The sequence below is a fragment of the Desmodus rotundus genome, chromosome 2, assembly GCF_022682495.2.
Source record: "Desmodus rotundus isolate HL8 chromosome 2, HLdesRot8A.1, whole genome shotgun sequence".
NCBI lineage: Eukaryota > Metazoa > Chordata > Mammalia > Chiroptera > Phyllostomidae > Desmodus > Desmodus rotundus.
Genome location: NC_071388.1, coordinates 182,342,851 through 182,369,434, shown reverse-complemented (window position 1 = coordinate 182,369,434; position 26,584 = coordinate 182,342,851). Strand labels below are relative to the sequence as shown.

Sequence of the window (26,584 nt, the reverse complement as noted above, 5' to 3'; positions counted from 1 at the left end):
TGAACTGGCAGCCCTTCGGTTCACAGGCTGGTACTTAGTGCACTGAGCTATACCAGCCAGGGCATGCATCCTTTTATTTTATTTTTTTTTTTAAGATTTTTTAAATGTATCTTTAGAGAGAGGGCAAGGGAGAGAAAGAGCAGGAGCGAAACATTGATGTGAGACACACATCGATCCGTCACCTCTTGCATGCACTCTGACCAGGGACTGAACCTGCAACTTGGACATGAGCCTTGACTAGGAGCTGAATCGGTGACCCTTTGCCTTGCGGGATGATGCCCAACCAACTGAGCCACACTGGCCAGGGCTCTATGAATCCTTTTCAGTAACTTTTTCACTCCAATGTGCAATGGAATCACATGGGATGCAGATTCCTGAGCCCCATTCAAGAGTCTGATCTGGCAGAAAGTTGCATTTTACTAATCACTCCAACTGTTTTAAGAAGGGTAGTCCACAGAATACCCTTTGAGAAATTGCCTTATTTTAGTTGGATCAACTGTAATTCAGTAATCTTGCTACGAGAAATGTTTTGTTACACCCTAATGTGTGATGGGGGCGAGACCCTCCAGAAGGGAGACTTGTGGACACAGCTGGATGGTCATGCCTCCAGAGTGAGGTTTGTAACCTGGAAAAGTTTAAGCCTTCCTTTCTCTCAGGACTCTTCCTCAGTTTATCTCTGCGGGTCACAAGCGCTTCCTCCTCCCAGTCCTGCCAATGCTATCCGAGCCATGGGTTACAACACCACGAAGTCAGCAAGACTTTGAAAAGCAAACCTTAAAAATAGATGTGGCCCAGGAGACTATTTAACGTCATCCTTTTATATATATATATATTTTATTTGTTTGGAGGGCATTCTGAATCATGTGGCCAGGAAAAAACTGGTGTAGATTTTAGGCTAAAATAAATGTCTTCGGAAGCACAGGAATGTGAATTTCTTGTGAGGTATAACATAGGGAACCAAGAAGAAAAATGGTATCTGGGGTAATCACACAGAGTTGGTTGCATCCTTTCCCCTCCCAAATGCTCTCCCTGCCCGTTTCTCAGATTGTGATGTAGTGTTTAGCTCATGGAGGCCGTGGTAGCAGCTCGTGTTTGGAATCAAGCAGCAGGGTCAGGCCCTGGGTCCTCCACTTTACTGTTTGATCTGTTTGATCTTATGCAAGTCACCCAACCTCTCTCAGCTTCAACTGCCACATGATATAATAGCACTTACTTTATGAAGATGTTGTGGGGGATTTTATGATATCATACATGCAGAGCTCCTAATACCGTGGGTATTCAGTAAATAGGTGCTAATATAATTATCATTGTCTTTCTTGGTGATCACAAGTCTCCAGGCATGCTGGTTTCCTCTGTATCTGTCTCCTGAGATGTTGACATGCAGTAAGGCTGCAACACCATCTTAGCTGCGGTGGTCAAGAAGACTCAAAACAGAGAGTTTGTCCCATAGGATCCACACTGATCCTCAGTGACACCTCCCAGCCCCCACTAGGTGTGTCCTTGGCCATTCCTTGTGGGCATGCTCACTTACCAACAGGAGCCTTTGTTTCTGTGTGGACCTTTTCTACTCTCTCCTCCTTTGGCACCTTAGGCTTGTCTGTCTTGGTTCTTTTCTTTCTCTTGGTGTTGTCAATCAACTCCGTCTCCTCCTAAAGGTGAACATTTAAGGAAAGGGACCATGATACAGGGACAATGATACATGTGGGAACTGAAACAAACAGACAAACAAAAACATCAAAGGAAGGTTGTGTTGAACAAGGCAGAATGGCTTTGAATAGAATTCGTGTGGGTTCCAGATGAAGCAGAAGAGCAAGTTTTAGAGAGTGTGGAGCTGGCGAGGAAAGCCGAAGGTTCAGCCTTTGATTTTTAAACTGCCAGGTATAATTTCATGGGACAATGGAGGAATAGAATACATTTTATGATCCACCCCCCTTTTTGATACTAAATCATGGTCTACAGACCTGGATCAAAGTGAAGCAGTTTTCACCTTTGATAGATTGCTGTTGCCACGATTAATGCTTAAGTAGTTTAAATCAAAGCCAGCTTTATTCACTGCTGCATCATTCGCTAACTTTCAGGAAACTACAAGCAGATGACTGCAGCCATGTCAGTCCTCACCTTCCCTGTGGGCTGGGACAACATGCAGGTTCCCTCTAAGAGATGATGGCAGAGCAGGGTCATGGCTACCCACTCAGTACCTGTGATATTGTGACATAATAAGAAATGTACATTTGGTTTTCCATCCTCAGTCCCTGGCACAAAGCTCCTAAAACTCTTGTAATTTCTGGAGCATAAAGGCAGTATGTTTTGTTATTCATAACATGATTCTTTCAACGACATCTGAGATTATGTTAATGAGGTGACTTTTGGAAAGCTCCTGAGGAAGGGGGACTGGTTGCCAAGGAAACCAACTAGGTAATTAGAGAGGACTGAACCTTTCAACTCCACACCCCTAACCTCAGAGAGGGAGAGAAGGGCTGGAGTTTGAGTTAATCGCCATTCACCAATGATGTAATCAGCCATGCCTGTGTAAGGAAGCCTCCATAAACACCCCAACCAAAGGAGTTCAGAGGGCTTCTGGACTAGTTAACACATCCACATGCTGAGAGGGTGGCACACCCCAAACTCCGTGGAGACAGAAGATCCTGCATGTGGGACCATTCTGGACTTTGCCCTCTGCATTTCTTCACCTGGCTATTCACTCGTGTCCTTTTCCATAAACTTTGTAATAAATCAGTACATAAGTGTTTCCCTGAGTTTTGTGAGCCATTCCAGCAAATTATCAAACCTGATGGGAAGTGGGGGGTGGGAATCCTCTGTAGGGCCTGGCCTAACTCTGGGTAGATAGTATCAGAACTGAATCGTTGGACACCCCGTTGGTGTCCAGAGAGTTGGAGGATTGGTTGTTGTGGGAAAAACCTCCAGACGTTTGGTGTCAGAAGTAGTGTAAGTTTAGAAAAACTGAAGTTTCCTTTTAGTACCTTTGTAAGAATTAGAAATGGTCACCTCATCCTTCAGAAGGATACAACCCAATGCTGGGGTGCAGGACATGGTGAGCAGGCCACAGACTGGATTTCAGCTCTGACTTGCCCACTTTGTCAGGTGCCTTTGTATAGTAGGCAATCTACACAGCTGTACGTGGTAGCTATGACGGGAGCATGATCCAGGTAGGGCCTTTTGACCAAGTATGTAGGTGTTTACACTCACATGACTGATGTTGGCTGGTGTTTCCTGCTTGGATACTCGTGGTTCAGTCTTCCCTTCTCTTTCTTTTGGAAGAAGAGATGTGTCTACAGGACCCAAACTCTCTGAGGACTCAGGCCCAGGTTCTGGGAGTCCTCTGTGCCGATGGTGTACATCATAATCTTTGCATCTTTGAAAAAAGCAATCCAACAAGACCAAACTAAAGAGAAAACGTCCTCTGTGCCGATGGTGTACATCATAATCTTTGCCCCTTTGAAAAAAGCAATCCAACAAGACCAAACTAAAGAGAAAACTTGGGTGGACAAGGAAGAGGGAAAGTGAACATTGACTGAGTGTCTGTTCTCTGCCATTTCTCACACTCAGTCATTTCACATAATTGGTGGGCATTTCACATACTTGGTCAACCCTCTTCTACTGAATAAGGAAGATTAGAAAGTTTGGTCTTCCCTTTTGAGGTTGTCTCAGGCTAAATCCTAAAACTTAGGCAGCAGAAAAAATAGGTTGCCTCTTGGGATTGCATGTTTATGCTTTCAATTGAATGACGTAGGATTATCTAACTGAAATTTCTTCTATCAAAGGCATAGCTGGAAAATAAGGTGACCTTTAAGAGAGATTGTGTAAGAAGATGCAACTATCCATCCATTCTTTTTCACTCTCTGAATTCTATTCTTGATCAAATTCAGCCACCAAAGGTCATGTGCTGTGTCAGTTTGATTCCTTGTAGAATTGCTGTCACTGACAGTGTGTCTTCAGGATAACTGACTTATTTTCTCTGAGTAAAAAGGTCCCTAAGAAACAAAGATATGGGTTTCAGTAACAGCAGCAGCTATAACTACTGTGTGCCAGGCCTGGTTTGGGGCATTTGATGTTTTTTAGCTCCATCAGTATCATATTTACTGTGCTGTGCTAACACAGGGCCTTCTATAGAAACTTGAGAAATATTTGTCAGATGAGGTAAATGGAATTTCCTGTAAATATATGAGTCTTTAAATCATTCAATGTCACTCTATAAAAACCCAGAGAAGAACTATCCTTTAGAATTTAGTGCTAGGAAAACATTTATTTCCCCTGAGGAACAGGTATGCTATAAATGAGAACCACAAACCTGATCATGCTGCCTTTTTCCCCCCCTTTCACATTCACCAATCTATGTATCAAGTCTGAAAGTCTTTTCTTTTTTCTTTTTAAAGATTTTATTTACTTACTTTTAGAGAGAGGGGAAGGGAGGGAGAGAGGGAGAGAAACATCAGTGTGTGAAAGATACCAGTTGCCTCTCACAAGTCCCCTGAGCAGGGACCTGGCCTGCAACTCAGGCATGTGCTCTGTGGGAATTGAACCAGTAACCTTTCAGTTCACAGGCTGGTGCTCAATCCACTGAGCCACACCAGCCAGGGCTGAGAGACTGTTCTTTAATCACAATGTCTGTAATGACTTTTGTGGAGTGTTGGTGTAGTTTTTTTGTTTCCTTCCAATTTAAAAAATTTTGTTGATCTCTCTCTTTTTAAATTAATTAACTAATTTAGTTTTAGACAGGGGGACGGGAGGAAGAAAAAGAGGGAGAGAAACATCATTTGGTTGCCTCTTGTCCATGCCCCGACCGGGGGCCAAACCTGTAACCTAGGCATGTGCCCTGACCAGGAATCAAACACTTGACCTTTTGCTTTGTGGTACGACACTCAACCAACTGAGTCACACCGGTAAGGGCTCTCTCTTTTTGGTGATGGTTTGTTGTAAGCAGTTTAAATCTATTGTGGAAAAAGATGATGTATAAAAGTTAGAAAATGGAATTCTTCAGATAGTTGCCTCACCATCAAGTGCCATTTTCCCTTAGTTGCTAGGGAACACAAAGCCTTTTTGATTCAGGAGGGAATCCCTATGCCACAAGGCAGGTGAGGGTTAGTTCTCAAGTCACTGAGGCTCATGGGAGGTCACAGTAGGTTATAGTTATATTTGGAGGAGAGGAAAAAAGGAAGCACTTAATATGCGTTAGCAATTAGTATGAATACTATTAGTGTTATTTATTGTACTTCAGCTAGAGCAGAGTGAATGCTGAAAGGAGAAACTTAGGTTGAATTGATAGACCTCAGCTTTTTAGGCAGATCTGTAGATGTCAGTTAAGTAGACACATGGAGAAAGCTGCTTCCACAGTGTTGGAGTTGAACTTCACTCATCACCCACCCACCCAAAGGGTATGCTTTAAATAGGAAACACATCACCATACAGTCCTCCCCCAAAATCTTTGTTTTTTAAGACAGAAGTTTAATTCTAGCTGTCAGAGTATGCTATCAGCTGAGAATTTTCAGAAAACACAGAAATGAAATGAATTAAAAACAAGCATAAACAAAATAAAAGAGAAGTCCGTATATTACAACTTCGAACACTTACGCCTTTTGGACAGCATTGGCCTCAGGCCTCTGCATGTGCTCAGCCCAGGAAGCTCTGAGAGCACCCAGGGTCACATTCCTTGGCTCTGGGTCTGTGAAAACAGAGAGCATCCTTCATCAGCAAAGGACAACAGTCAATGATCCCAAAGGCAGGTAAATGTCTCCCTGGTAAGTCCTCAACAGCATGCAGATTAAAACAGTGAGATATGTTATATCTAGGAAATTAGCAAATCTGCAGTTATCACTGCTGGAACATGGCAAATGACATTAAAATTAGTAAGACCCTTTGGGAAAGTGATTTGACAGTATGTATCAAGAACCAGAAAGATTTCTGGTCTTTGATTAGGATTCTCACTCCTGGATATTTATCATAAAGAAATAGTTCAAAGGGAGAAATAGCTTTTTGTACCAACTTATCTATTACAAAATTATTATTAATAGTAAAAACATAAAAACAGCCCAATAATGGGAGATTAGGAAAGTAATTTATGATGCATTAATTTGACACTTAAAATTATGGTTATGAGATAAATAAGCAATATGAAAAATATGATATAATGACAAATAAAAATGTAAACTATAGACTAGTATGTTAGAATTCTGTAAAATATGTATTTAGATAAATAAGGTCTGGAGGAGAAAATAGAAAAAAATATGTTAGATTGGGAGGTTTATGCATGTTTATATTTTTCTTAAAACCCCAGTGTGGTTTGACATTGAAAGAAAATTGATTAAAAAAACACAAATTTTGTCCTGTGAGGAAGGCGTATGCAGGTCACACAGTTGGCTCTCTTTGCTGAGGCCTCTGAATACCACACTGGGTAGCTCTTTGAGAAGAATCTCTAGACTAAGACTTCACATTGGACTAGGATACCTTTTATCTTAGTTTCTTTAAACAATTTTTAAATTATGGAAGGTATATTTCATTGCAGAAAATTTGGAAAACACAAAAAAGCATAAAGAAGACACCCCCACCAACACATAATTATTAGGATGACAAAAATTAAAACACTGACTATACAAGAGCTGACAAGGACATGAGGAACTGGAACTCTCATACTCTGCTGGTTGGAATGTAAAATGGTACAACTACTCAGGAAAATAGTTTGACAGTTTTTTAAAAAACTAAATATTATATATACCATATCATCTACCCATTATACTCCTAGGTACTTTATGAAATGAAAGCATATGTTCATACAAAGACTTGTACACAAACGTGCATAGCAGCTTTCTTTTTAATAGACGAAAACTTGCAACAGACCATATGTCCATCAACAGGTGAATAGACAAACAGACTGGTGTATACATACAATGTAATACTACTCAGCAGTGAGAAGGAATAAAGCATCAACACACTCAACAACGTGGGTGAATCTCAAAAGAATTATGTGGTGAAAGAATTAAGACAGAGAAGAGCACATATGGTATGATTCCATTTACATAAAATTCTGGAAAATGTAAACAAATCTATAGTGACTGAAAGCAGATCAGTGATTGGGGATGAGAGAGGCAGGAGAGGAAGAGCATGAGGAAAAGTTGGGGAGGGATGAATGTTTTATTCTTGATTGTGGTAATGGTTTCATGGGTGTATACATGTATCAAAACTCATCTAGTAAATCTTAAAAGTTCTCCACAGAAGAAAAAAATTTTGTTAACTATGTGAGCTGATGTACATTAACTAAACTTATTGTGGTAATCATTTTACAATATATACATGTGTCAAATCATGTTATATACCATAAACTAAAATAATGTTATATGTCAATTATATCTTAATAAAACTAGAAAAAACTCAAAATCATATCAATATTTAATGTTTCAATGAAATACAATTGATGGTTGAATAATTTTAGATCCTACCAAGTAATTATACAAAAAAGTAAGATCTAAGAAAAGTGAAGTTGATTGCATTAAAATCTTTGCAGAAAAATTAAATCATAATATTTAACACAAAAAGCATATCTAATTGTACAATTTAAATAGGTGCCATTTATGTATATCAATCGTCCCTTGATAAAGCTGTTAAAGCCTAACAAAATATATGTTAATACAATAAAGTGCATAAAACAGTGCTGGCACCTGGTAAAAACAAACAACAAAAAATGCCTTACCCATGATTGCTCTATCCTCATAAAATACTGCAAATATTTTCGCATATTTACCTTCATGCATGTATACAAATTATACAGTGTATATATAATTTTAATGTACTTTTATGTTATTAGAATGTACTCTATCATAAATATTCTTAAAATATTTTAATAGCAGCACAGCATTTCATCATCTGGATGTACTATAATTGACTAAAACCAAACATGTAAGTTTTGAAATTCAGATTGTTTCAATTTTTTAAAAACTATGAAGCACTTTGCATAGTATATCTCTGAAAGGAATGTTTTTGATTATTAAAAGACTTACTTTTTGTCCACATCTATGAGTATTAAGGGATGTATACAGTCTTTAAGGAACAATGTCTACTGCTGAATTGTTCCCCAGAAAATTTGTATCAATTTACAGTCCAAGAAAATGGTCATTTCTTCCTTCATTTATCATGAAATCCTTACTATGCCAGCATTGTGTTAGGTTCTGGGAATAGTGAGTAGGCTGGACGCACACCCTGGGCTCAGGGAGCTTAAGGGCTCATGGGGGAGGTGGATGTTAACACCAAACAAAACAAAACTAAAACTAGAAAAAAACTTTTTGAAAGTCACACTCTAATATTGAATCCCCATTTTCTCTCATTGTCTTTGAGCAACAGATTCTTGCACAAATTAATTTATTTCTCCTCAATTTTATTTAAAGGTATTTTATTTAAAAAAATTAAAAGAAAAAGTTCTGTTATCCTACTAGCATCATTCTCTTAACATGCAGTTAATCCGTTCTTCCATGTTCAGTTATTGTCCAGTGCCCCCCTTTCTGCCCCGCCCCCACCCCAGGGCCTCTTTTCATCTTGGGCTCTCTTTTGTCATTCCTGAACATTAAGGGTGACATGCACTGTCTCACACGCCAACCTTTAGACTTTAGTGGGGACAAAACTGTTAATGCACAAAGTAGTTGAAGAAACTGAGAAACTGATTGAGGCAGTATCTTGGAATTTGTTTTGCCCTGAATAATTTGTAGTATTAACAGAACGTGGGAGCTGATTATGGTATTTTCATGATAAGAGGGATTCTGTGAGGGTTTCTTTAAACATGGCTGGCTCAGAAAAAGCTGTCTCATTGGACATTCACTGCCCTTCACAGCTTTTCGAACTTTGGGACAGGGCATGACTGGACCAGCAGAGGGCGCGTTTGTATTGACCAAAAGCTGAGGTTCTACCTTAGTGTAATTTCACCGTTTTGATTAGAATTCAAACTGTCAGTTTTGGGATGTGAACCATAGAAGGGTGATTTATTCTTCTCTAGTAAAATAATCTGATATTTAGGAAGTACTGAAATATAGCAAGGCAGTAGTTTGAATAATACTTACAACTTTTAATTGTTTTTTTAAATAATTTATTTATTTATTTTTAGAGAGAGAGGAAGGGAGGGAGAGAAACATTCATGTGTGGTTGCCTCTTGCACACCCCTGCTAGTGGGGACCTGGACTGCAACCCAGGCATGTGCCCTGACTGGGGATCTAACTGTGAGCCCTCTGGTTTGCAGGCCGGCATTCAATTCACTGAGCCACACCAGCTAGGTTAACTTTCTTTTCCTTTTCTTTCTTTCTTTCTTTCTTTCTTTCTTTCTTTCTTTCTTTCTTTCTTTCTTTCTTTCTTTCTTTCTTTCTTTCTTTCTTTCTTTCTTTCTTTCTTTCTTTCTTTCTTTCTTTCTTTCTTTTCTTTCTTTCTTTCTTTCTTTCTTTCTTCTTCTTCTTCCTTTCCTTCCTTCCTTCCTTCCTTCCTTCCTTCCTTCCTCCCTTCCTTCCCTTCCTTCCCTTCCTTCCCTTCCTTCCCTTCCTTCCCTTCCTTCCCTTCCTTCCCTTCCTTCCCTTCCTTCCCTTCCTTCCCTTCCTTCCCTTCCTTCCCTTCCTTCCCTTCCTTCCTTCCTTCCCTTCCTTCCCTTCCTTCCCTTCCTTCCCTTCCTTCCCTTCCTTCCCTTCCTTCCCTTCCTTCCCTTCCTTCCCTTCCTTCCCTTCCTTCCCTTCCTTCCCTTCCTTCCCTTCCTTCCCTTCCTTCCCTTCCTTCCCTTCCTTCCCTTCCTTCCCTTCCTTCCCTTCCTTCCCTTCCTTCCCTTCCTTCCCTTCCTTCCCTTCCTTCCCTTCCTTCCCTTCCTTCCCTTCCTTCCCTTCCTTCCCTTCCTTCCCTTCCTTCCCTTCCTTCCCTTCCTTCCCTTCCTTCCCTTCCTTCCCTTCCTTCCCTTCCTTCCCTTCCTTCCCTTCCTTCCCTTCCTTCCCTTCCTTCCCTTCCTTCCCTTCCTTCCCTTCCTTCCCTTCCTTCCCTTCCTTCCCTTCCTTCCCTTCCTTCCCTTCCTTCCCTTCCTTCCCTTCCTTCCCTTCCTTTCTTCCTTCCCTTTCTTTCTTTCTTTCTCTTTCTTTCTTTCTTTCTTTCTTTTCTTTCTTTCTTTCATAGAAGCTGTAAAATACAGGGTCTGGCACAAATAACACCCCTTTTTATGTGACAGTAATCTATACCAAATCTTTTATTACAAAATCATAAGCATGTAATTCTGTAACATAACAATGTCACACTCAAGTACACTATAAGACGTTTGAGGTGAAATGCTCAAGTTGCTGTCCATCTTTTGTGAGACATTCACGTACCCTCCAACCACACTCAATGGTGTTACTTCTGATGGACCCTGTATTTTAAGAATGCAGAGTGTAGAAAAAATACTGCATAATGATAATCCATGTACTTACCACTTAGTTTTGTGAAATCTTAACATGTTGCCATATTTGATTCACATTTTACCCCAAAAAACCCATTTCAGAAATAGTCCGAGACTTCACTCGATCCCATACAATGCCATTTCCCTCACTCTCCCCCAGCAGAACCATTCTCCTAAACTTGGTATCTACCAGTTGACAGGGTTCAGAACATGCTATTCCAAAATATGGCACACTGGCTATTTTAAGCTGAAGGAACTTGAGAAATGGCAGGCACTGATAGGACTCTCTCACCTCCCTGTTCTCCCCTGAAGCAGGTCACAAAAACCCTCATATGAGGGGTACCCTCCCTTCAGCACAGGAGTATTCTTGTCTCTGAAGACAGCTCCTTCTTTCCTAATTGTTTTTTTTTTTTTAATTTATCCCCTCCCCTGTTGTATAATGCCACTTTTGCCATATATGAGTGCATTTCCCCCCACTGGATTCTCTATTCTCTTCTGTTAATCCCTAAGCAATATGACTTAGCTTTAAAGTAATTTTTGATATTTTGTTGGGAAAACTCTTCCACTTTGCTTTTCTTCAAAACTGTATTGGCATTTTTGACCCTTCTTTATGCCTTTTGGAATCAACTTACCATGTTCCATCAAAAACCTTGTGGGGGCATTTTAAAAATTGGAATTACATTCAATTTATGGATTAATTTAGGGAAATTGTCATCTTTATGATAGTGAATCTTCTTATGTATGAACATTATATACAGCACTGATATGTATAATGTTATATTTATTTATTTTTTAATATATTTTATTGATTATGTTATTACAGTTGTCCCATTTCCTCCCCTTTATTCCCCTCTGCTCTGTGCACCCCCTCCCACCTGCATTCCCCGCTTTAGTTCATGTCCATGAGTCATATATATAAGTTCTTTGGCTTCTACATTTCCTACACTTTCTTAACATCCCCCTGTCTATTTTCTACCTACCATTTATACTACTTATTCCCTGTACCTTTTCCTCCTCTATCCCCACCCACTCCCCCACTGATAACCCTCCATGTGATCTCCATTTCTGTGATTCTCTTCCTGTTCTAGTTGTTTGCTTAGTTTGTTTTTGTTTTTGTTTTAGGTTTAGTTGTTAATAACTGTGAGTTTGTTGTCATTTTACTGTTCAAATTTTTGATCTTTTTCTTAGATAAGTCCCTTTAACATTTCATATAATAAGGGCTGGGTGATGATGAACTCCTTTAACTTGACCTCATCTGGGAAGCACTTTAGCTGCCCTTCCATTCTAAATGATAGCTTTGCTGGATAGAGCAATCTTGGAGTAGGTCCTTGCCTTTCATGACTTGGGATACTTCCTTCCAGCCCCTTCTTGCCTGCAAGGTTTCTTTTGAGAAATCAGCTGACAGTCTTATGGGAACTCCTTTGTAGGTAACTGTCTCCTTTTCTCTTGCTGCTTTTAAGATTCTCTCCTTATCTTTAATCTTGGCTAATATAATTATGATGTGTCTTGGTGTGTTCCTGCTTGGGTCCAACTTCTATGGGACTCTTTGAGCTTCCCGGACTTCCTGGAAGTCTATTTCCTTTGCCAGATTGGGGAAGTTCTCCTTCATTATTTGTTCAAATAAGTTTTTAATTTCTTGCTCTTCCTCTTCTCCTTCTGGTACCCCTGTGATTCAGATGTTGGAACATTTCAAGATGTCCTGGAGGTTCCTAAGCCTCTCCTTGTTTTTTTGAATTCTTATTTCTTCATTCTGTTCTGGTTGAATGTTTCTTTCTTCCTTCTGGTCTGAGTCCTGGTTTCCTTCTCATCACTATTGGTTCCCTGTACATTTTCCTTTATTTCACTTTTCATAGCCTTCATTTTTTTCCTCTAATTTGTGACCATATTCAACCAATTCTGTGAGCATCCTGATTACCAGTGTTTTGAACTGTGCATCTGATAGGTTGGCTATTTCTTCATCGCTTAGTTGTATTTTTTCTGGAGCTTTGATCTGTTCTTTCAATTGGGCCATTGTTTTGTCTTGGCATGCCTGTTACATAGTAAGGGGAGGAACTTAAGGTGTTCACCAGGGCAGGGCAACCCATGTGGCTGTGTTGTGATGCTGTATGGGGGGGAGGAGTCCGATAGGGAACAATGGCACTTGCTCTGCTCTCTGCCGGTTTTCAGTCACTTCCCCTACTGCCCACAATCAAAGTGGGTCCTTCTGGTGCTGATTCCCGGGTGGGTGGGATGTGTACATTTTAGGACCCTGTGGGTCTCTCCAACGACCTCTCCTGTGAGGCTGGGAGTTTCTCCTGCTGCTGCCTCAACCCCCACAGGTGTTTTCAGTCAGAGGTTTGAGGCTTTATTTCCCGGCGCTGGAGCCCTGGGTTGTGTGGTCTGTCTCCATCCCCAGTTGTTCCTCCTGGTTTATCTGCGTGTGAATGTGGGACCGCCAGCCCCACAATATGCCCCCTTTCTGGGTCCACCAGCTGCGTCCTTACTGGGAGTCTTCTCTATCCAGCTGCCCATCTCTGCCCCTCCTACAGGTCTGGATGAATGTTTCTTCTTTAACTCCTTGGTTGTTGGACTTCTATACAGTTCAATTTTCTGTCAGTTCTGGTTGTTTGCTTAGTTTGTTTTTGTTTTTTTTTTAGGTTTAGTTGTTAATAACTGTGAGTTTGTTGTCATTTTACTGTTCATATTTTTGATCTTTTTCTTAGATAAGTCCCTTTAACATTTCATATAATAAGGGCTGGGTGATGATGAAAAGTTTAAAAACTTTTTTGTTTTTAAATTTGTTTTTGTTCTTCTTTCGGTTGTTTGAAAACTACCTACAATGTAGGTAGACGCAGTGTGTCTACCTATGCCTCCATCTTGGCCGGAAGTTCTATAATGTTATATTTAAAAACTACACTTATCCGCCTTCCTACATAAACTGCACCACTGGATAATTAAATAGTAAAAGGGGACAGGTTTCTTTTAGTAAGAGTTTCTCAAGTCATAAGTGAAGAAAGAATGATAGAATTTCAACATCACTATTTTGTAGCCTCTCATGAATGAATGGGTCTGTAGCTGCTGTCATCATGCGGAGAGAAGCAGATACTATGTCTCCTGATGGGAGAACACAGTGACCTGCATGCCAAAAGGAAAAACCAAACCTGAGTAGGGTCTCTAGGCCTAAGCACTGACTTAAAGGAAATACTATAGGAGAGAGAAACGTGAAACTACACCATAAGGATGCAATCGGCAAAATCTAGAATGTAGGAAACTCACAGGTCACGTGACCTGATTTCCTAAAAGTAAACTAAAAGGTGGGGAGCAGAAGAAATGGAGGGAAACTTATAAATTAAATAAGACTTAAAGGTCATATCAACCCATTGCAAACAAATTCTAAAACAATTGTAATAATTGTGAAACAATTAGTACATTAAAAAACTGATTAAATATTCAACGATATTAAAGAATACTTCTAATTCTTAGGTGCAATAGTGATCATGCTATGGTTATGTCAAAAGAGTCTTTTCTTATCTTTTAGAGATATATACTTAAGTGTATATGGGTAAAAAATATGAGCCTGGAATTTGTTTCAAAATAATGTGGAAAGGAGGAAGGAGTTGGGAAAGTAGGTGAATAACATTGGCCAGGAGATAGGGACATGAAATTCATCGTACTGCTCTGTACACTTTTGTGTTGTTTGGAGCTTTCCATAATAACAGTTATGGAAACAATTACATTATAAATCATGCTTGATGTTTTAAAACACTATTTTCCCCACAATTGATTTTTATTTAGCAATCTATATTTAGTCATCTTGCTGATTGTTTTTGTCTTTTAATGGTTTGTCTTTTAATAGCTTATCTGTAGAGGCCCTCAGATTTTCTATATTAAGTAATACTATTGTCTGGGAATAATGACAGTGTTATTTCCTCCTTTCTATCCTTTTATTTTTCCTTTCTTTTGCTTTCCCTACTGTGCTGGTACAATGTTGAAATAGAAACAATGAGAGAGGGCATCCTTATCCTAGTCCTGTCTCTAAAAAGAATGCATCTAAAGTTCTCCCATTGAAATGTGATGTTTACTGCAAGTTTTTGGTAGATACTCTTTATCAAAATCAGGAAGTACTCATCTAGTCCTGGTTTGATAAAAGGTGAATTTTATAAATTTATTTTTCTTCTTTCATCCACTGAGATGACCCTAAGGTTTTTCCCCTTTAATCTCTTGATGTGAATTACATAAACAGATTTTCCATACACATATATGTTTAAGGATTTATATATATAAGCTTAAGAATTTAATTGGCTAATATTTTATTAGAAGTCTTACATCTTTGATTATAAATGAGATTGTCTATAAATTTCCTTTCTTATGTTGTCCTTGTCTCTAGTTTCAACTGCTTTTGGTTTTGTTAGAAATGAGCTTTACTTCATGGAAGGCAAAGAGAATTTTCAGGATCAAGGGGCAACAGCTGTGTTCTGGGATTCTGGGGACTTCCCTGGGGTTACCACCCTGAGCTGAGTGGAGTGAGCCAGAAACATTCTTAAGGAGGCACCACTTCCCATACTGGAGGATAATTCTAAAATACTTTCCCCAAAGAAAAATAAAGCAGTAACAGAGCATGTAGGTCATGTAGGTTGCTAAGAACTAGCAAAGTATTCTGAACCCAGTACCGTGGCTCCAGATAGCAGAGGGCGACAGTGTTCAGTGACTGTGCAGGCCTCACATGGACCAACTTGCAAAGCAAGAAGCTCTGACCAACATCATGAGGTGACAGTTTGCAGAGGTACCACCTTCCAGTCTGTAGATTCTGGGGCAGTGGCACCACCTCAACTTCTGGACACACACTGCCGGTCTCCCTGTTTTCTCTACACCTTTAAGAGACACTTTTGCGACACTGGCTACCCCTCACCTTGTTGCACAGGTTGAGCAGTCACTATACTTGTTTATTCTGGAGCTGTTTGCTCCTGGAGCCAGGGACTGCCCCTGAGGAAAGGCCTTGAAAATGAAACTAAATCGAACTAAACACACACACTGAGTAGAGACTTGGATTACCTTGATGTTAATAATTGGCTGTAATTTTGCATAATTGTCTTGGCTTCTAGACCTCAGCTTCCTTTATCTATAATATAAAAGAGCGGGGTTGGGGGGAGAGAAGTGGATGAAAGAAAGTGGAAGGATTAGCCAAATAACATATATGTATGACCCATGGATATGGACAATGATGTGGGATTGCCTGGGAGAGGGGAGGGGGAAGTCAGGGGAGGGGACAAAAGGAGACAAAGTGGGGTCAAGTATAATAGCATAAATGATAAAAGACAATAAAAAAATAAAAGAATTTCTAGAAATCTTAAATAATCTCCCAGATTCATGCTGGCTTAAAAAATTTCTGCCATAATTTTGTGATGTTTCCGACTTTGTACCTATTTCCTAATCAGAAACATGTGAATGGAGTTACAACTCTTTTAAAAAGCCAACAGTACTCTAGCTGGTGTGGCTCAGTGGATTGAGCACTGGCCTGCAAACTAAAAGGTCACTCACTGGTTTGATTCCAGTCAGGGCACATGCCTGGGTTTCGGGCCAGGTTCCCAGTTGGGGCATGCGAAAGGCAACCAATCAATGTTTCTCTCACACATTGTTTCTCACATAATGTTTCTTTCCCTTTCTTTCTCTCTCCTGCCAACCCCCCTCTGAAAATAAATAAATAAATAAAATCGACCCCCCCCCAACCCAATGGCATGGAGCCATAGAAGCCTACGTTCATATCTCAGCTGCTTCACCCGCTGGCTGCACCTTGGGTAGGTTACCTAACCCCTCTGAGCCTCATTTCCTCATGTGTGAAAGAGGGGTAATATACTTCACCTCGTAAGATTTTGGAGAGAATAAAATGAGATAAACTAGTATATAACCTTTCACAGAAGGCAGAGATTGATAAGGCTGCTTTGTTAAGATTGAGTCTGCTGCCCACACCTGGACTTAAATGAAAAAGGATTACATAGAGAACTCAATCATTCCCCTAAGAGCAAGCTCCACCCCACTGAGACTGATTTGGAAAGTAAAGGAATCATTGTCTTATCAAGTTAGAACAAGTCTCTCCTGACAAAGTGAAATTTATAGCTACTAAAATTAAAGTTTTTCACTTCTAGTCAAGATGGCAGTGTAGGCAGACATGGCTCACATCTTCACACAGCTACATCAAAATTACAACTAAAATATAGAGTAACCATCACTCAGAACCATCAGAAATGGAGCTGAATAGAAGTCTGACAATTATGGAATTAAAGAAACCACATCCATCCAGACTGAGCCGGCAAGCTGGTGCCATATCTGAGACTCCATCAAACTGGCTAACACTTGTTTGACCTGCCTTGGAGATCCCCAGAGATTCTGCCCCACCCAAGTTGCTTTTCTATATGAATGGCTGGTCTTGGCTCATGCTTCACAACTTCCTAAATCCTATCAAACAAGGAACAGTGGGCTTCGGTGAGCCCCAGGCCCAGGACTAGCAATAGCCAACCTAGATTCACAGCTTGGCTTCACCTGGAAATCTCCAAGCCCAGCACAAGTAGCAGCCATCTTAGATTTCTTTATAGCTCAAGCAGGGTGGCTCTGGGCAAAACACAGGTGGGGGCAGACCTTGGCCTGCACCTCCTGGGAAACCACAGGGTCAGCACACCCAGTGGACAGCTACAGACCAAGTCAGGGTGCCACCACCCTGCCCCTACACAACTGATCCTCCACAGAGGGTGGAGGTTGGTGGTAAGTTGTCAAGCCAATCCTTGCAGCTGACTAGCCTGGGTAAATCTCTCCCATTGATTCTGCTAATAGTCACCAAGGCTCAACTACAAGAGGAGGATATACTCAGAACACATGAAGGGTGTACCTTGTACCCAGCTTGGATGATAGGGGAGGCTGTGCCACTGGACCCTACAGGACACCTACATTAGGTCACACTTGGAAGGCAACTCTACCTAATATATAGAAACAAACAGGGAGGCTGCCAAAATGAGGACACAAGCATGGCCCAAATGAAAGCACAAATCCAAACTCCAGAAAAAGAACTAAACAACAAGGAGATAAGCAATCTGTCAGATACAGAGTTCAAAACACTGTTTATAAGGATGCTCAAGGAACTTAGTGAGGACCTCCATAGCATAAAAAAAATTCAGTCAGAAATGAAGGATACACTAATTGAAATAAAGAGCAATTTACAGGGAATCAACAGTAGAGTGAATGAAGCTGAGAATCAAATCAATGATGTGGAACATAAGGAAGCAAAAAACAACTAATCAGAACAACAGGAAGGAAAAGGAATCCAAAAAAATGAGGCTAGTATAAGCAGCCTCTGGAACTTCCAGAGGTCTAACATTCACATCATAGGGGTGCCAGAAGGAGAAGAGAAAGAGTAAGAAATTGGAAATCTATTTAAAAAAATAATGAAAAAAACTTCCCTAATTTGGTGAAGAAAGTAGACATGCAAGTCCAGGAAGCACAGAGTACCAAACAAGATGGATGCAAAGAAGCCCGCTCCAACACACATCATAATTAAAATACTGAAGGTTAAAGATAAAGAGAGAATCTTAAAAGCTGCAAGAAAAAAGAAGTTAGTTACCTACAGGGGAGTTCCCATAAAAATGTCAGCTGATTTCTCAAAAGAAATTTTGCAGGCTAGAAGGAACTGGCAAGAAATATTCAAAGTCATGAAAAGCAGGGACCTACAGCCAAGATTGTTCTACCCAGCGAAGCTATGATTTAGAATCAAAGGGAGATAATGAACTTCCCAGACAGGAAAAAACTAAATGAGTTCATCATTACCAAACAATTATTATATGAAATGTTAAAGGGACTTATTTAAAAAGAAGATCAAAATTGTGAACAGTAAAATGGCAAAAAATACAAATCTATCAACAATTGAATCTAAAAAACAAACTAAGCAAACAAGAAGAACAGAGACAGAATCATGGATACAGAGAATGGTTTGATGGTTGCCAATGGGAAGGGGGTGTGGGAAAATGAGTGAAGAGGTGAGGGGATTAAGAAGTACAAATAGGTAGTTACAGAATAGCCATGGGGATGTAAAGTACAGCATACGAAATGGAGTAGCCAAAGAACTTATATGCATGATCCATGGGCATGAACAATGGTGGGGGGATTGCCTGAGGGAGTGTGGGTTGCTGGGTGGAGAGGGGGCAAAGGGGGAAAAATCAGGACAACTGTAATAGCATAATCAATAAAATATAATTAAAAATATTAATGTTTTTCAGAAATAGACTAATAGCTAACCTTTAATTTGCTCTTACTCTGCATCAGGTACTCATAAGCACATTACACGTATTGACAACTCCTCTATGTCACAACCACCCCATCAGATAAGTGTTGTTAGTATCCCCATTTTACAGATGATGAAAAAAATGCCAGAGAAGTTCAATAATAACTTTTTCAAAGTTACACAGTTAGTAATCCCTAACTATACAGATGGTGGAGCAAAGATTTGAACCCAGGGACTCAGGCTTGATAAGCAGTACTCTTGATCACAGTAATGCTGCTTAAACAGTGCCCTCCAATCCCCTACAGCCATTGTTTTTAAAAGATTTGAAATCCTTTTTAAACATTAGCATTTATCATTCAGGACAGGTAAATGGTTTCTTTAATTTTCTGCAGTGATAATTTTGCTGCATTGAAGACTGTGAATAACCTTTATGGAACTCAGCTGCAGCTTGTCCCTCTGTAATGAGACAGGTAATCTGTGTTGCCTGACTTGGCCATTGCTTAGATTTGACCATGTTCTGTACTGCCTAAAACCCCTATTGCAGTTGGCCAAGACCTGAGAGGCTTGTCAGTGTTCACATTCTACACATTCATGATTTACGATGTCAAAGATCTGAGGACTGGAGCATGTTTCCCTGGCTGTTGTCACTCAGTTTTGAAAATGGAGGTGTCAGAATACCTATGTTAGTGGAAACCTTGCTTAACAGCTTGAACAAACCTACGGATTGGGTTTCATGACCCAATAACCTTCATGATATTTTATTGTCTGATGTCCAGAAGGACTAAAATCTTTTAAAATGAGTATAAAAATTATTTTTGCCTAGAATGTCAAGTGAAAGTAAATGTAAGAGATGTAAATAGAAAAATATCAAGTTTAGGGTGAAATCCCAAATCCATGACTTTGCACATTTATCTCCAATGAGCTCCTATGGTCTCTCTCCCCCATGAGGGTCCAGATGCCATAGGGAGAGTCGTGGTATCATTTTAGATTGGTAATCATAGTGATATCCAACTCAAGATTAATATTCATTAGAGGACTATTGTATATGAATTACTTCATTTATTCCTCAGGCAACCTCATGAGGGGAGTAATGTTTTTAGCTTCAGTTGAGGGCACTGAGGCACAGAGAAGTTAAGGTGCAGGTAGTCCAACTCCAGAGCCCATGTTCTCCAGTCAGCTTCTCAGATCACTGCTGCCGGCCTAAACAGAGCATCTTATGTGACTTAGAGAGGGTGCCTCAGTAGGAGGACCAGGTGGGAACAGGAGCCCCTTCTGGGTAGATGTACCCAGGCTGGGAATATGGCTTAGGGGGCTGAGCAGGATTTCAGCCTGTATTTGCTCCCTCTGTTGAATGCCTTTGTACAGCAAAGTACAAGCACAATTCTGGCTGGCCTGCCCTGCATCCCCTCCTTGAGAACTCAAGAGTTTCTCACACAGGTTTCCACTACTGCAAGAAGCAACGAGGATACAGAACAGCTCTGCTTTCTGGGCCTAGCCACTTGTAGCATGACACAGTAGCTTGCCCAGGCACCCCCAGGGAAGAGCTTGGTGTCTGGCTCAGGGTCTGGGAATAAGAACTATGCCAGTTCTGGGCCCAGTAGTTCCTGGAATCATCATCATTATCAAATGGAGCATCATTTTTGGAGGAAGCCATACTCAAGTATCTCTGGCCACCTAGAGCTATGGGCTGTAGCTCTGGCCACCTAGAGCTATGGGCTGGGTCTCTAAAGATGCTGTTCCCCCATCTGTTGGAATATTATCCCTTCAGGCAGGGAACCTCAGCTCTTTCATCTGCGTATCCAAGGCCCTGTGAAAGCAGGAGAAACAGAAAGGTGGAAGTGCCTGTGGGGCCTTTTTGTAACGCCCCCAGAGTCTCCACTCTCTTCCATCCATTTGCAGTCACTAAGAACACATCAGAGTCAGAACTTGGCACTTTGGTCTGTCTTCTGATTTTCCAACCCACAACCTGAGGGAAATGGAAGTCATTCCCCATTAACATCTATAAGAGGGGCAAACTTCATCTGACAATTATCATGATAAGATTATAAAATCCAACCCAGCTGTCTCTACCTTGGGTGTCTTGATGGTTTTCTCTGAGGGGTCCTCCTGGTTCTTCATAATAGTCCAGTTCATCTTTACTTTCCTATTCGGTTAACACACAACAAAAGTAATTAAGACAAAATTAGTGCAAATACTCCTGTGGTCCATGCCTTTTGGGAGAAGGGAATACAATTTTCTTAGTTGTTTCTTAGTTGTTTCCTTTGTCAACTTAGTTTAACTTAAGTGGCCAAGAAGTGTGACTAGCCATAAAAAGCTAGACGGCCTAGCCACAGCGTTGAGCGCTGTTAGGTTCTTAGTCGTCCTCTTGTGGCAGGCTTGTCCGATTCATCTGTGCTCGGCTCAGTGCCTGGTGTTCATAGGTATTAACAGGGATGGGGTGGGGGTAAGAGGGTTTGGGGTGTCAGGGAGAACGTCCCAGGCAAAGGCCAACTGTTGGAAGGAAGCAGGGTACTGCCAAGGACTTGAGGGAGGACCAGTGTGTAATGAGAGCAGAGACTGAGAGAAGTGAGAAGTGTGGGGAGGAATCAGATCTCCTAGACCTTGCAGGGAGGGTAAGGACTTTGGTCTTTATCTTGGGAACACAGGGAGGGCACTGAGGGTTTAAAGTAGGGGAGCAAAAGAATGAGATTGGCCTTTTGTGGAGTTTCCTGGATTATCACAGATTGGGTATTTTATCACATTTAATCCCCTCTTCCTTCTTTCTCTGAGTCACACAAACTGCTTGCAATCCCACTGTCCAGAAGTCTACATAACAGTGCTTCGCAATCCTGGCTGCATATTAAAACTCTTCATGGAGCTTTAAAAAATATGATTCCCAGGACCTAACCCCAAACATTAAAATCAGACTTTCTGAAGATGAGACATTTTTAAGTCTTCTTGGGTGATTCTAACATGTAGCCAGGATAGAGAATCACAAGTCTCTTTAGTAGCCAAAGAGATGTGGCAGGTAGAGTCAGGGACCCAAGTAAAGCTCTGTGTGTCTGATGACGCCAGCTCTTGGCCTTTGTAACCTGGATCTCTGATTAATCCACAGCTTCTTTTCAGCTGTAGAGAAGGAATCTGTTGTGGAGGCCCCGGGAGTCTCTCCTGGAACTTCTTTTAGTGACTATCAGTTTTTCACTTTATTATCAAATATCCAAGCTGCTTTGGGAAGAGACAATTAATTATCTGCTAATTTGTTTGACATTCTCTTCTCACTTAGTGGCTTTTTACCCTGCATGTTTCTCACTTGTTAACTTCGTGTTTGTAGCTGATGAGCTATTCTGACATAAAAAAGCTAGAGCAAGCAGTTAAGTAATTTTCTTGGTTTTGTACTTATTTTGGAGACAAAGCAGATTTGGCCTAATGCAGTAAAAAATTCATCCCTGATAAATGGAAAGGTATTTAAAAAATTATTGCAGGAAAAAATTGCCTCAGTCATAGTAAACTGCTAAATTAGAAAACTGGAAAGAAGGTAAATTTTTTAAAAAGTCTGTTTGTAAATCCTTTTAATCTAACAGGAAATTGGATGAAAAGGGAGAAATGAGTTTCCTCCTTTGAAAGAATACTGACGCCAAAAGGATAAACCTTGAATCTTAACAACATACAGCTATGAATCTTCAGGGGCAAGAAATATTCTCATGTCACAGATGGGAAGATGGAGGAAGAGAGAGTCAGGGATTTGGAAAGAATCTTTTGGTGAGTCCCTGTTAGAAAAAGAAATAGTCTTAATTTAAAATTTTGTCTGTTGATTAGAAAAGTGTCAAAAAAAATCTATCATTTTTACATATATGAACACACATGTGAAATGACTAAGGTCATTCATTTCAACAGATGGGAAACAACCATGATATTCCATTGACAAACCAGTCACAGTGATTCATACAAATACAATGGGACACTGTGCAGCTGTTAAAAAGCATCTCTTTATGAATTAACACAGAAAGAACTCCAAGTACATTAAGTTAAAAAAGTAAGGCTGTGAACAATGTGTGTAATGTTGAAATGTGTATAAAGCATCTACCTATCTGTGTATGTGTCTATGTGCACTGGCTTACATATGCACATTACAACTCAGGAACTAGTAACAGTGGTGTCCCCAGGGAAGGGAACTCAGCAGCTGGGAGACACACCCTTTTAAACTTAAAAAAAAAAAAAAAATTAAACCTTCTGAGTATATTTTGGATTCAAAATTTGAATTAAAAACTAAAACTAAGCAAAATGTTATCTGTCACTTTTAATATTAGTTACAAATGCCATGGCTAAACTGAGTGATTGAATATTTGGTGAGTGAGTGAAACAAACTAAAGGGCTAAAAATTCAAACCCCAGCTCTCTTGTTCCAGTCAAGTCATTTCCTCTTCATCTGCTCATTCAGCTCGAGAACAACCGAGTGTCTCTTGTGTGCCAGGCACTGTGCTAGGCATTGGGGGCACTAAGCAGAAAGACCTATTTATAAGAAGCTCACTGACTTGAGGAAAAACAACAAGAAATCTCGATCACTGCAATGCAGTGTGATACTGTGACAGATTATGACAGGTTTCAGCAGGACCTCACCAGAGGTGAAGCTAAATTAGGCCTGGAAGGTTTGTTTACCAGTGGACCTGGTGCTACCTCTTGCGGAGAAGGGGAGGCAGGGCAGCCCAGCAGAGGGAGCAGCGTGTGCTGGTTAGGGGGTAGTTTGGTGTGTCTGCAGTGCATGGGCAGTGTGAATCAGACATGGGCCAGAGCTTACAGGTTGCAGTTTGGAGTTTTAAAAAAATTGCATGTTATATTTTTCTATTTATAAAAGAAATACATCTTTGATGCTGGGATTTAATTGGAAGGCTCATGGGGATGTGATAAGGAATTTCAGGCAAACCAGGGATCTGATGAAGCTGTATTTAGAGAGAGCACTGGCAGCAGTGTGGCATTGTGGGGCTGGGTAGGCAGAGGGTGGGTGACACTTTGTGAACACAAACTGCAGCACTAAAACCAGAGAGACAGCTGGGGTGTGGGTCTGGGAGCCCGACTGCGTGCACGGAAGTGCCAATTCCTGCTCTTCTTGCCTTACAGATCATGCACATTATTTAACCTCTGAGCCTTAGTTTCTTCCACGGACAGGGGCTGAGCCAGGTGACCTTAAGTTCTTATCTGTCCTTGGAGAACCGTACACTTGCCCTCTACCCTCACACACAGCACCCCATCTGAGCACGGTACTTCCTGGCCCCCGGCAGGCTTTTGTAAGGTACTGTGGGAAGGAAGGGGGAACATGGGGTGCAGGAGTCGGACATGGGGCTCCTGTCAGATGTGAGCCAGTTGCATGACCTGTAGTTTAACAACAGGTTCTGAAGCCAGAACAAACATGTACAATCAGTCTTCCCAGAACAGAATAGGCAGACTTCATCAGTATCAGGTATTGTAGGTTTCATGGCTTTGAATCCTAGCTCCCTCTGCTGCCAGTCTTGTCACCAGTCACCTTCTCATCTCACCAATCCTCAGTTTTCTCATCTGCTCAGTGGCAACCTGCACACTTAGCCTGGGGGGGTTGGAAAAATTAAATAAGGTTCAGTATGTGAGGGGCTTGGCTCTTACCAGGATCAATCAATGTTACTGTCTCCTTCATAAATAGAGTCCTTTATAGATGTGAACATTCTTTGAAAATTATTATTGCATATAACTCTTGCCTCACTGTTGAGAGACAGGTATGGAGGTCCCAGCATTATTATCTCTATTTTCCTAAAGAGGCAGTGGAGTCACAGGAGCGTTACAAAGTTACTCAGAGTCACTCCTGGTCTGATACTTGAATAGAGATAATAATCTACTTAGTCCTGGGCTTCTTTCTTTTGGAAATCGAATAGACCCAACACCCTGAATATTTTTCCTGGAAATATTATTATTCAAGTATCCTGGAATCATTGCATCTCAAAGCTTGTGATGCCCCTACAGATGCCCTGCCAGTGGCCAAGGAAGCAGTTTAAAGGACTCCAGGCCCTGGAACTTCTTTTCCGAGGGGGCTGCTCCATCTCTGGACAATGTCTGAAGCCAAACATCATTGTCCTCTTACTTCTACTCATTGAAATCCAAGCTGGCCCTCCCTGACATAACCATAGGACTCAGTGGCAGTGATAGTCATCTTCTGCCTGGTGAGATGTGCCCACATCTGCCTGCATGAGTAAAACCTGGGGCTGGCCCTAAACTTGGGGTGTGAGGGGAGTTGGGGAGTGCTGCTTAAAGTCTTATAACTGATTTCAGGCAGGTTCCTCTGCCCTGAGTGTGAGGGCACACAGTGACAACTGTCTGTGCGATGACTGTAAGGTAGAGCCCTTCCCCATTCCTCACATCCTCTGGGCGTAACATACCTGCCCTTGATACCAATGTTGAGTATAAGCATATTCAACTCTGTATCTAGCATTAATTTTTATTATTGCTATTTTATTCCCCACTACCTAACCCTGACAATTTATTAAAGTTCTTGGGGGGAAAAATCCCTATCCTAATTTATTTATCAATTACCATTTCTTTTTTTAAAAAATAGATTTTTAAAAGACATGTTTCCATTTTTATAGGAACCCAGATGTACTCTGGATCAATCACATTTCTCCGATCTAAGTCTGTTAAGATTATCTTCCAAAATGGGCTAATAGTGTTGTCTTCAGTGTTATAAGGAAGTTCTTAAATTTGAGGAGGATTCCACATGCAATGACTAAGAAACGAATGAGTCTCTCCCATAGCAACCTGGGCCTGCCTCTGCTACAGCATTGTACTGACAGCATTTGCTTCTCTGTTTTTCTCTCTCTTAGACTGTAGGCTCCTTAGGAGGCCAGGGATGGAGATGATTCACCTCTGCATCCTCAGTGCCTAGCACAGTGTCTGATATGCAGAGGATGTTCAATATATGTTATCTAACCAAACAATCACAGGGAGAGAAGCTTTACATTGGCTCAACAGAATGCAGGTGGGAGTGGGGGAAAGGGCAGAGTCCTGTAGGATCAGAAAATCTTCCTGCAGCAGACTAGTTAAGTACTCAGGGGTAGAATTGTCTAGAAGGAGCTGTGCCGGCTGTTTGGCTAACATAGTAGGTGGTGCATTTGATTCTATAGGACTCAGTTGGGGTCTGCAGTGAAGCTTTGTAACAGATGGTTGAAAACATGGGCTTTGGAATCATGCTGCCTGACTTTGAATCTTGTTTCTGTCATTTACCAACTATCTGATATTTGCAAAGTTACTTAACTTTGCAATGCCTTCTGTTTTTTCATCTGTAAAATGAGGTGATGCTACTTACTTCTTAGATTGATTTTGTGAATTAAATGAGGTCTTGCATGTAAAACTTACAACAGACCCTTGCACGGAATAAGTGTTCAGTGATGTTGCAATTGTGATTATTTGCATCTCCTTCCATCCTCCTTTTCAGTCTCAATATTTTTATCTTCTACCCTCATGCCTGAAATGTGCAATACTTCTCACATGCACCAGGCAAAAATTAATGAAGTGCCCTGTGGATGGGCAGGAAATGCAGGAATGAAATGTGTAGAATGGGTTGGTTTCTATATAGCTCCAGATGCTGAGGACAGCCTGTGTGTCTTCTTCTGTATGAACTCACTATCCTTTTCTATATAGCCTTGAGGTTTGTGTCTTTTTATAAGGCAATCCCTAAGAATCCATGAGCTACCATATCAACAAGAAAGTCTATTTATGGAGAGCTGTGAACACTGAACATTCCCAAGAAAAGTTGTGGTCTTTTGGGCAAGGACTGGTCTGGGAGTCAGAAAGCCTAGTGTGTGCTTCATGAGCCCCCAGCAGAAGCAGGTTGCATTACAATTTCGGTGAGTTTTGAAAAGGGTGGTCTGGAAAGTGGGCCTTAGAGATGACGATGCCTTTCCCTCTATAATATGTTATATATAATATGTGTGTTATATGTAT

At 40.8% G+C, this 26,584-nt stretch overlaps 1 protein-coding gene across 1 annotated transcript in view; it reads right to left on the bottom strand.

Moving 5' to 3' along the window:
- Positions 1–26,584, bottom strand: part of KIAA2012 (KIAA2012 ortholog) — a 112,002-nt gene that overhangs the window by 9,688 nt on the left and 75,730 nt on the right. Inside the window, exons 10-13 of the mRNA XM_053918945.1 lie at positions 20,715–20,787; positions 5,590–5,680; positions 3,208–3,373; positions 1,532–1,649 (exon numbers count right to left, since the gene is read on the bottom strand). Of these exons, the coding sequence (XP_053774920.1) occupies positions 1,532–1,649; positions 3,208–3,373; positions 5,590–5,680; positions 20,715–20,787 (448 nt within the window). The remainder of the gene's footprint in view (positions 1–1,531; positions 1,650–3,207; positions 3,374–5,589; positions 5,681–20,714; positions 20,788–26,584) is intronic.